Genomic DNA, 12100 nt, shown 5'->3' with positions numbered 1-12100 from the left:
CCCCCCCCCCCCAACTGTTCTGGCCACGCTCACCGACAGCCTCCATGTTACCAGGTCATACCTGGCGGTCGCTGCTCCCACCTCCGCTCATTGGACCTCTCTATGGCTTAAACAGTCGATCACTGTCCCCCTTGGAAACACCTGTTTTGTTTTCCACTCAGTTTCCAAGGTCCCACGCTGCTCCGGTTTGCTTGCTAGTCTCCTCCCCAGGTCCCATTGCCCCAACCTCCCCACATTGGGCGCCCAGTGGCTCCTTCCGGAGCCTTGCTCACCTGGGGAGCGACAACCTCCCTCGCTGATGTCACGCGGTCTCCCAGGTTCACCCACCGGAAACTCCCATGTTTCTATCCCCAGCCTGGACTTCTCTCCCGAGCTTGACATTTCCGCATGGATGCTTTGATTAATAAGCATCTACAATTTAATAAGGAGCCAGACTGAATTCACATCACTCCCAAGCTCTGCCTAAACCCTGTCCCTCCCGCAGATTTCCAGCTCCCTCAGGCCAAGACCGTTGTGTCTTGCATCTTGCCCACAACGGCGACCAGATCCTTAAATGGCCCACCAGCCCTTTGTGCTCAAGCCCCCAGCCCCTGTCTGACCCCACACAATCCGGCTCCTTCTGCTCCCTCCTCCCGGCTTGGCCTGGGAGACCCTCCGACCCCCCAAATCTAGGCAGTTTGGATCCTTTACCTCCCTCGGTCTGTGCCCAAATGCCGCTTTTCTCTGCAACTTTCTGGGTGCTCTTGTAGGACCTGCAACTCCCTCCCTTTCCCTGTCCTCTTTTGTTCCATAGCTTTGAACTCCATCTGACACGCTTCGTGTATTTACTTCTTTCTGTCACCTCTCACTGGCCTGTAAGTGTGTCTGCTGTATTCCCAGCACCTAGAACAGTATCTGGCATACAGCAAGGGCTCATCATTTGCGTTTCCCTGAGGGAGTCAATGACCAGGTGAGCGACAGTTGTCTGCCTATCACAGAGGGACCATTGCTTTGGGGCTCCTACCTTTTAGCAAAGGCTGCAGGGATCACTCTCTCTCTCTCTCTCTCTCTCTCTCTCTCTCTCTCTCATACACACGCATGCTCCTCTATCTGGCTGCTGGCCTGGTAGAAAGGACCCGGGAAACAAACAGCAGGGGAGAGGCAGGCAGGAACCAGTTCATCACATTCACTATGCAAACAGCCCAAGTGCAGAAGACAGCCACAGTAACCACGCGAGCTTTGCTGTCACCACTCGCTGCCCATAAGGACTCTCTCTGGCCCGGTCTGGGATCCACCGGTGGAGATCCCTGGAATTAATGTTACTGACATATGGAAGATTCTGGAAAGAATCTTCCCAGCTCTCTTGACCCGACTCAAAAACAGCCAGTCCGACCAAGACTTTAACCAAAATGTTGAGATAGAATAGGGTCTCTGTAAGTGTGTGCCTTTAGACGCACCCTGAAAACGTATCTGGACAGACTGAGCTTCCTTTCTGGAAGGACAGCCCTTGCTCATCTGGGGGTGGTGTCCCACTCCTGGTCCATTTTCTTTTCATGTGACTTCCTGTCCTGCAAAAACGTGGGCGTCTGGCTCCTGAGTGCTCACTATGCGTGCGTCCCGTGGAACCCCTGCCCTTCGCGGCCCCGGCTCCTCCCTCCACCCCCCGCAGGCTGTGCAGTGGTTGGGAGCATAAGCTTTGGAAACGGGCCTGGATTTGGAATGAAACGGTACTGACTGCCTGACGTTCGCTCATGCAAATTACTCAACTGCTCTACTTTGAGTTTTTCCCCAGCAAAACGGGGATGACAAGCGCTCTCCCACGGGGCCGTCATAAAGGTGAAAAGGAGACAGCATGTGTCGAAATGCTGGTACATAGTAAGTGCTCAGCGCATAGGAGCCTTTATCATTGAGTTTCCATCGTGGCAGCCTGGGGGATGCTCCGTTCCCTCAAGACTGCTCTGGGGTCCTACATGGGGGGGTCTGGGTAATCCTATCTAATGAACAGAGAAAACGGAGTAGGGGAACTTGGTCCACACTCATGGTCACTCTGATCAACACCCTCCCTGAACTTGACTTCCATTTACCCTTGGAGGCTGACTAATGGCTATGTGGCCTCCTAAGCTAAAATATGGGGTCTCCTAACAGGATGGAGACGGAACAGGGGGCTTTGGTGGTTATGAAGCCCCCCAAGGTCAGAATTCCGGTTCTTGTAATGTCTCACCCTCACAATCCCATTAACCAAAGAACATTCCCTTGGTTAGGCTTTGTCTCAGAAGGTTTAATTACCTGTGGACCTGTTAGTCTCATTCTAAAGCGTCCTCACCCCCAACTCTCTGAATCTGGACGAGCCACCACTGAAGCCAGAGTGAACTTCTTTCCCCAGGGTGCCTGAGGGAGCCTTTGAAATGGCAGACAGGGCTGGCGGCATCCAAGCATCCAAAGAAGGTTCCCCAAGCCGTTTAGAAGAGGGACTGTCAGCACTCGATTCTCAGATAATCAGAGTCTGCTAGAAATACATGCGAGATTCAGTGAGGGAGGCTGGCGGGGCAACGGTATGACCTTATAAAGCAGGAGTTAGGTACCCCGTCATTTCTGAGCATCACGGTGGGGCCACATGGGGGCTACCAGAAGGCTTAACGCCAACGCAGGAAGAAGAGAAAATGGGAATAAAGGAAGAGGTATCCGACAGGCAGTAGAGGTGAAGCAGAAAGAAATAAACAGAAAAAGAAAAGGAAGGGCACGAAACACGTGTGATGAACAATGGCCCCATGTTCGACGTCCCTGGGGGGTTCCCTGCCCATGGCGTATTTCCACGGGGCCCGCTCTGCTTATAGGTACCACTCAGAGCTGAACTTGGGTTGCTCTGAAGGAAGGGAGGATGGAGCTGGGCCCTTTCCCAGAGATCCGGGCTGTGCAGAGAGAAAGAATTCTGGTATGAGAAGGAGATCCCTGTGTCCAAAGCTCCTCCCCCAGCCTCAGTCTCCTCGCTCAGGAAACTTTAGTTATTATCTCAATAGGAAAAGCTACCCAGGGTACATTCCTGGGGGAGAGAGGAGGTTTCAGAGGCCATGAGAGGAAGGGAATGATAAAGAGGATGTGGGGGGCGGGGGGCGGGCCATGCACACGCAGGAGGGCTGCACGAGACGCGGACAAGCTAATACCAGGGAAATCAGCAGGAGACATAGTAAAGCCCTACACCTGCTGCGGGGTAGAGCCTCCCAGATGACAGTGACCCAAAGAACAGGGAGGGATAGAGAATCGCCTTTATGTCGCTCTGATGGAGGTCTATCTAGTTCCTTTGGAAGCCGCCTGGTGTCCACCGCCTGATAAATGCACGATCTGGCTCCCCTCAGGCTCGGGTCCCATGTCCTCCTATTCTCGTCCTTCCCTGCCCTGCTTTCTTCACACTAGCCCCCTTCCTACTTCTGACGCCACAAGAAAGATCGTACCTCAGGGCCGCCCTCCTATTGCCTCTGCCTGGGATGCGGGTCTCTGGCCAATTACCGCCTCATCTAAGCTGCTTTCCTGACAAGAGTGGCTCCCTGCCTCGCACCTGCCTGAGGTTTTCCCCTTGCTCGCATCGTCAAGCATTTATTTTCTCTGCTTCCCCAGTGGAATAGGAGTTTCACAAAAGCACATTCCATTTTGTTTACTTCTGAATATTGATTAGTGCCGAGCAGGCCTTGTGCAATATTTGTTGAATGAATGTAGGAACCCAAAGCCCTAACATTTATAATATATATATAATTAATATTATTATATTATATATATGTAAAGAGTTCTTTAGATTGATCTGTTTGGTGTTTCCGTCGGACCACCAGCAAGGGGTAGGGGTAAGGGTGGAAACTGCTGCAGTTGAGAGGGCTTGGTAAAAGCTGCCATGTTCTGTCTGAAAAATTCAGATCTGTCACTCTGCCCCGTGGGCTGTAAGAGAGTGGTAGCCAACCTCCAAATGGCCCCCAGGGATCCCTGGCACCTGATATTACCGCCCTTGTGTAGTCCCCTCCCATCTGGAATAAAGCTCACTTGTGGCACCAATAAGATATTGAGAAAATAACAGCGCGTCGCCAACGGGCTTGGTCGTAAAAGACATTTGGGCCGCTTTCTTTCTTTTCCTTGGATCGCCCACTCTGGGGAAGCCCAGCCACCACAAAGGGAGGACACGCGAGCGGCCCAGGGAGAGAACACTGTGGGGCAGGGGCAGGGAGGGGGAACGGAGGCTTCCCGCCAACAGCCAGCACAATGTGCGTGAATGAGCTTGGAAACAGGTCCTCCACCCCAGTCAAGCCTTCAGATGATGCAGCCCTGCTACAGTGTTGACGGAACCTCATGAGAGACCCCGACCCAGAAGCATTCAGCTCAGCTGCTCCCGAAATCCTGACCTGCCGAAATGATGCGAGGTGATACATCTGTTCGGTATTGTTTCGAAATGCGACATTTCAGATCTGTGTAATTTGTTGCGGACCGACAGGTAATTATCGCAGAGCAGATGACGTGGGGGTGGGGGCTGGCCATCCTAGCTTTGAGCAGATATGGGTATGACTAAGACTGTGTCTTTTGCTGGTTCACCGTGCAGCCCAACCCCCCTTCTGGTCCCAGTTTGATTCTGCAACTTCGAGCAGCCACAAATGCCACCTGTATCCTCAATAAACTTTATTTAGACACAAAGAGACACAACAGAAAATACATACACAGATACAGATATAGATATAGATATATTTTTTCTCTATAGGATGAACAAACATCACACAGGGAATTTAAAAAGTAGTTGCATGGAATGTAAGAAAAAATTGCAAAGTTCCTTGGTCGCTCACACTTAACACAGACACATATTTCAGAGGCAGACAGGGATACAGCTTCCCTACAATAGAATTCACAGTTGGTCTATAACAGTACACAGGTGTTAGGAAGGTAATCAGAGGAGTCGGGGATCCAGTGACTCTTGAAATGACAGAATGCTCACAACACTAGGAGGACTCTGTTTGAACAAAAGGCAGAATCGAGGATTCCATACCCGCCCCCCCTGCTCAGATGTTCTGCAAGCTGTCAGCTAGGGCATAAAGCAACTCAGCAGAAAGGCCACGTGAGCGTTCGTCTTGAGGCTTCAAGGTCTGCGTAACCTCTACCTTTGGGTCCATACCACAGAGAGTTCACATAGACACACTTAGGACACTGAAACTCTTGAACATGCACGCTGGCTCCGAAACCCACGGTACAGAACATTGACATCGGTTTATAAAATGTGGCTTTCAAACGGAAAAGGGGTAAGAGCCGAGAGGAGAACACACACCCTTTGCACACGGTGCCCCGTCCATGGGCAGGGTTTCCCACCACGCTGCCTGTGGTCCCTCCCGCAGGGGGCCCTGGCCTCTGGGTCCCGCTCCTCACCGGGGGGTTGGGGGGGGCAGGACGGATGTCTCTGGCAAGTCTATGGCCCTCTAACGTCCCACCTGCGACCTGTCAGAAGCCACGTATGTCACCGGGACCGGCTGCCGTGGTACCACCACCCCTTGCTTCTCCCTGTCCCGGCCAAGCCTCTGGCCTCCGAATCATCTTCGCGTTTCAGAGCGGGGCTCCCTAGGCACCCTGCGTGTGTTAGTAAAAAATGGTTTCCACTGTACCCTTCGTGTGTCCTCTTCCTAATGTGACAAATCCAGAGGAGATGAAGTTATGGAGATCGGGTCCTCCACTTCGGTAAGCCTCCTTCCCATAATGTCCTGCAAGAAGACGGGGCAGAGTTATCTAGGAGACTCATAGCAGCAACAATAAGGCGACCGCTGCAGATCCCGCTCAGCAGGCCGGAGTGAGGACGTCTGTGGCAAGCCGGCAGCTAAGGCAGGAGGTGGAAGCCGTCAAGAAAAAATATATAGATTATTTTATAAACACATATCATATAATATATATTACAAATATATATACTGTCTATATAAAAGTATATATATCAAGTATATATACAGGTACATGTGTGTATATATATGTGCATATATATATATGTAATTGCACAACAAAGACAAAAGTTCTGGAAAGGATACATAGAAAGCAGAGGGGAAAGAGGTACACGTGGCTTGATTTTGGCATTTCTGACCGAGCATACTGGAACATCGGTGTATTTGCCCCCACATCCTGTCCATTGTCCTGGCTTCTTCCAGCTTGCCTCACTCATTTGTGTTCTTTCTTTCCAGAGCATGGAGGCCGGGCTCTGTCCGGCCGGGGCTGCCCTGTCTATAGGCCACTTTATGAATCCCACCACACCCTACGGACCGACGGCCTCGTGGCTTAGGAGAGATCCAGCGTCAGCCAAAGCAGGCGGGCGGAATGGTGATGGTGAAACACCGGGAAATATTTACTGCTTTCCCCTCTTGACTTTCTGCAGTAAGATCTTTCCCTTGTCAGCCTCACGTAGCCATCTACCCGTGGGGCTGGTCTGGGGAAAGGTGACAGTGGCCGAGGGCCCTGGGAGAAGAAATTCAAAGAGAAAGAGAGTAATATCCGGCCTCTGACGTTGAAATGGGATTTCACAATGCTCCTGAAATACAGGTACGGTAAAGGAAAAAGGGCTCCCTAAATGCCATCCTGAGGCATAGACATAGGAAAATGGAGAAAAGCCGTATTTTTGTCCTGTTGCTCCAAGAGTGCATTAAAAACTACTTAGAAGTAAGCCAGCTTGCAGAATTACCCAAGATGTAAGGTTAAGTTAAAAAGTGCTCAGAAAATGGGGCGCCTGGGTCATGCAGTCTGACTCTTGGTTTTGGCTCAGGTCACGATTCTCAGGGTCATGAGATCGAGCCCTACGTCGGGCTCCGCGCTGGGCATGGAGACTGCTTGAGATTCTCTCTCTCTCTCCCCTTCCGCCCCCGCCCTCTTTAAAAAAAAAAAAAAGCGGATGGGAAATGCTATATTATATATGACCACAACGCTGTAAAGAAGTCAAACCAGAGCATTAAAAAAAAAAAAAAGATGGAAAGAAAACACATTCACTTGCCAGTGAAAACAGTGCCAGCGCCTTCAGCTAATTAGAACTCGTGTCTATTTCTTCTCTCCTTTCAATGCTTCCATATTTTCCAAGTTTTTTTTCCTTTAGTAAGTATGTCTTTTTTATAATATAAATAAGTAAAATAAATTGCTAATGAAAAAGAAATGTACGGTAAACATGAAGACAACCCGAATCGCATCTTTTCTTAACAGGGCGCCCTCTGCATTGGTACATCTCAAACACAGGTGCATACTGGAACCACCTAGAAGCTTCGAAAAATGCAAAAGTCCAGACACAACTCCAGGGATTCTGATTCTGTTGATGAGGGTCTGAGCTTAGGCAATGGTATTTTTAAGAACTCTCTAGCTGATTCTAAGGTGCCAGCAGGAAACAGAACCATTGCCCTAGGGTAAATGGAGAGAGAACCTAGGTTCAGTTTATCCAGCTGGGTTCAAGGAACATTTGTTGGGCCCTTGGGGTCCAAATGCTTGGCACCCCCCATGATCTAATACGTTATGCCTTCCAGAGTCCTCCCTTCCTTCCCTCCCAGTTCCTTCTTCCTACTCCCACATCGAGTCCTCAAAGCTGAGTGTGCATCGGAAAAACCAAGAGGGCGTGTTTAAACGGACTGCCGGCCCCACTCCCAGAATTTCTGATTCAGGAGATCTGGGACCAGAGCTCAAGATTTTGCATTTCTATCAGGTCACCTGGTAATGCTGACGCTGTCGGTTCCAGGGACCAAGCTCTGAGAACCGCTGTCCTCGCACATGAAGAACTTGAGAGAATGCTGTCACCATTTCTGTCATGCCCTCCACCCTGGAAGAGACACTCACTCCTCAGGGCGCACAGCCTTCCACGAGGAGCTCTCTGGCTATAAACTACCACGGTCCCGACCCAGAATGTGGCAGAACAGAATTACTGGAGCTAAGAGGCGTCTGCCCATATCCCGAGCCATGTCACAGCTCCAGAAGCCACCTCTAGCACCTGGAGAAATACATCTCCAACAGGGATGAAGGGGTCGGGGGAAGGGGTGTGTGGAGGGCTGCGCTGCAGGGAGAGAGGGACCCCTGTCCTGTAACACGGTCACTCTCTCCCCACCCCACCCCCAACAATGGCAGGGCAGGAGAAGGAAGTCACAGTTCAGAACTGTCATAAATTTGGACCTCATTAATTCCGAACCCGCAATGCTTCCTGCGGAATTGGGGCTGGTTTATTTTTGTGCTCTTTTATAAATAAAATTTTTGATAAACAAATCAATACCGGGGAAGATGGAGCAGAAACAGGGCCCGTGCTCTTACAAATCATTCTTATCTGTCAGCTGGAACAAGGTCCCTCGGGACCGAGCATTGCCCTAGTGCCTCGGGGCTCTGCTTTGTTTAACGAGCAACGCCGGCTTTCTGATCACCTACTACGCACCAGGCAGACAGACAGAGCCTCTGAACACATGGCCTAAGGGGTGGTTTTGGGTTTTTTTTTTTTTTTTTGGTTTTGTTTTGACATCAAAGTAGCAAACATTTTATAGCATAAAGCAGTTTACAGAGATTTTTCACATAGACTATTAGCTTACAATTTTAATCACGACTGCATACACATGTTGTCTATTACATTACGATGCCCCCATTTACCGCTGGAAAAATGGAAGCCAGGGGAAGATGACCGAGCCAATGGTAGCTTCCAGCTGCTCTCACTCCAAACCACATGTCCCTTCCATCATGCACACCTCGCTCCATGTCCTCCCCACAAGAGCCTTGTGAAAAAGTCACGTTCCCCAAGTTCCCGGAGTTAGTCAGCGGTAAATCCCCAAGCCCTGCCATCTTTGTACAACTCTGACGCAAGCCACCTCACCCCACAGTGAGGTTCTGAGTTGGGTTAAGGTAAGATATGCCGAGGGGTCAAGACCAAGAGCAGGTGGCCGGAATAAAGAATTCTATGGTCAAATCGGCTTGGAAAATACTGAGTTCCGTGGCATGAAAACGAAGCATGAACACCAAGTCTAGGGACCTGTCAATGAGCACCGCCTGTCCAGGGAGCACCGACGTTTTTCAAAGGCATCTCTCAGGATGCTCGTGTTGGGAAAGCTGCCCGTGACGCTGAGTGGGAGAAGGCAGGGTGAGAGCTTCAGCTCCTCTCTTGAGTGCTCACTGGACAGCTGGGCCCCAGCCCCAGAACTCCTGATGTACTAGGTTGGAGGTAAGTTCCATGTCTGACAAGTTGCTAGGTGATGCCGCTGAGGGCCCCAGGTCCAGGGACCACACTTTATGAACCACTGCGTGAGAACGACCGACAGGTCCCTCTTGAGCTGGATCGAGGGCCAATGCTAAGAGGTCAAGGTGCAGAAGGACTCGCGTTCTCTGTTCCCGCCAGAGGAAGGGTGTAACATGAGCAAGGGCAGCATGACGAGAAGGATCAGTAAAAGCAAAGCCCTGAGCAGGTGGGTGGGGCGAAGAGAGGGAGTCTATGTCTCCTCTCTGCCCTGGCGGTGCGTGCGGTCCGGCAGTTGGAGAGATGTGTGCTATGAAGGGGTATCTCAGGATTCTTTAGATATAGCACAAAGAATTATGCCCTTCTCTGTCCGGCAGCCACCACCCTAAGTCTATACCCTTCTGCCTGACATTGAGGCAGGAAGCCAAACAGTGCTCCGACCAAGAGACAGAGCATTTCCAGGGGAACAGCCACACGTCCAGCCGAGCTCCCAGCAGAGGTAAGCGAGAACATCCTTCCAACCTGTCCAACCACCTGTTGAACCCCAACTGTGCAAGGCAGCACCTGGGGGGACGCTCTACCCTTAATTCTGCCACTGCTCTCTCACCGTCACCAGCATCCGGAAGTCCAAAGTCACAGGGCCAGCACTGAGGCTCAAGTTCAACGGGTTCCCCAGCAGGAGGCACTGAGAGCTAAAGAGAGGTCTGAGGCTCAGTTCCTGGAGTCAACTCAAGGCTGGGGGCTCTGGCGAGGCAGCGACTCCAAGTGACTACAGGGCAAGTTTTTCTGTAAAAGAGATTTGCTGCAAGAAACAGGGCGGGGAAGGGAGGTAATATCTGAATGGTGATTTCAGTTAAGATGTAAGAGCGGTTTGCATCTGTGAAATTAGATCAACAGTCAAGGGAGAGAAAGACCCTTACCAGGATGGTTTGCAAATACAGCCTGGGTTTGCAAATACAGCCAAGAGAATGCATCCTGAAGGAAATCAGCACAATAAATCCCAACGAGAGGGATGTGACGGACACTCGGTGGGGAAGAGGACAAAGAGACGGCGACAATGAGAGAGAAGAGACAGAGAGGACGATTCTGGGCGTTTCTATCAATTTCCAACAGTATTCCCAGAAGAAACACAGAAGGGACAATTCAGAAGCAGTGATTAAAAGTTAATAGATTTCTTCTTTTTTTTTTTCCTGAGCAGATGGAAAGACTTTAGTCTTTAGATCCAAAGACGAGAGGCAAGATCAAGCACCACACTGTGCCTTAGAAGGGACCAAAATCTAGATACACTCTGGTGAAACGCCTTTTAAAAATATAAAGTAAGGAAGGAAGGAAATAAATAATCTGTAAAAATAAAGGAAAATGCCTTCTTCGTAAAACACTTTAAAAAGTGTGTGTGTGGGGGGGAAGCAAATCAACCTTTCGAAGGATTTGGAGACTTTCCAGAAGGCACTGAGAATAATGGGAAGCTCGCTAATATTTTTGAGTACAGATATTTTGATTCCATTCCTCCAAAACTCATTGAAAACCACGAAAAGAAAGAAGAAGAGGAAAAAAGTTCCAAGGGGGGAGAAAAATATCAGACTTTTCATTTCACAGATGTAGAACTGGGGAAAATACACATACCGAAATACAAAGAAAGAAAGAAAGAAAGAAAGAAAGAAAGAAAGAAAGAAAGAAAGAAAGAAGAAAGAAAGAGAAAGAAAGAAAGAAAGAAGAAAGAGAAAGAAAGAAAGAAAGAAAAAGAAAGAAAGAAAGAAAGAAAGAAAGAAAGAAAGAAAGAAAGAAATATATACACAAAGATCAGTTCAAAGGGGGCTAACGACCTAAGTGAAAAATCGAACCTTAAATCTGCCAGAAAAGAACGGTGGGTAATCCGTTCATGGTCTCAAAGTGGGGAAGGATTTTAAGACGAGGAGCAAAAGGCACAGAATAAAGAGGCAACGAGTGAGCGTTTTTAAACCAGGAGGCGTCAAAAGCCATCACAAAACTGTAAGTCAAAGGCTGGAATAACATATATTTACATTCCTATCCAAGGCCCATAAAGAACTTCAAGTTAATGAGAAGGTAAAAGAACACGACAGAAAACGCCGGCCAAAGAGATGAACTGGCAAATCACAGCGGAGAAGAAGACCCAAGGGGCAGATTCGCATGCAGTGGTGTTCAACCTCACAAGTAATCAGGGAAATTCAAATGAAAGCCATAATGAGATATCATTTCATACCCAGCAGACTGGGGGAGTGAAAATGCCTGACACTACGGACACAGGTAAGCAGGAATGAGAACGTTGGCACGTTTCCGCTGGGAGTGTAAATTGGTACAAACGCTTTGGAAACTGGAAGACGGATATACAGTAGAAACAGCAATTCCCCTTCCGGTAGATAAATCCTCACACATGCGCACAAGGAGGTACGCTCGAGCATGTTCCTATGGGTATTGTTTGCAACAAAGACAAATGAGGGGGCTCTATATTCCTATCAAGAGAACAAGTGATAAATAGTGCCATACTCCTATGATGTAATCTTATACGACAGTCCAAATGGAATGAACCAGAGCTCTAAGGAGCAACATGGAGGACGGTCCATTATAATGCTGAGTATACTGAGCAAAGCGAGGAAAAACAGGATGCCATCATCTAGAGAGAGTTATAGAACAGGCTATGCAATACTCTAGATTGTTTCAGGATACGTGCAAATGTAGTATTAATAGAAGAACAAAGAGACTCAGGGAAATGATAAATACTTCAAAACAAATACTTCCAGAGGTAGGGAGTGAAACGTAATTGAGAAAGGAAGGGTAGATGAGGTGCTCTGGTGTTTTATTTCCTATGCTGGATGGCTGGGGACATCATTCACTGTTAAATAATTCTTTATTTTATTAGATGATAGATGAATGCATAGATGATGGATGGATGGATGGATGGATGGATGGATGGATGGATGGATGGAT

The 12100-nt window shown here is 49.1% G+C and overlaps 1 protein-coding gene across 1 annotated transcript in view; it reads right to left on the bottom strand.

Annotated features, from left to right (window-relative positions):
• The window catches only part of SHISA6 (shisa family member 6), a 271040-nt gene that overhangs the window by 133831 nt on the left and 125109 nt on the right, over positions 1-12100 (bottom strand). Inside the window, exon 7 of the mRNA XM_040628333.1 lies at positions 5601-5696. Within this exon, the coding sequence (XP_040484267.1) occupies positions 5601-5696 (96 nt within the window). The remainder of the gene's footprint in view (positions 1-5600; positions 5697-12100) is intronic.

Source organism: Ursus maritimus, unplaced genomic scaffold, assembly GCF_017311325.1.
Source record: "Ursus maritimus isolate PB19 unplaced genomic scaffold, ASM1731132v1 scaffold_14, whole genome shotgun sequence".
Lineage (NCBI taxonomy): Eukaryota > Metazoa > Chordata > Mammalia > Carnivora > Ursidae > Ursus > Ursus maritimus.
This window is presented reverse-complemented; position numbering and strand designations above follow the sequence as displayed.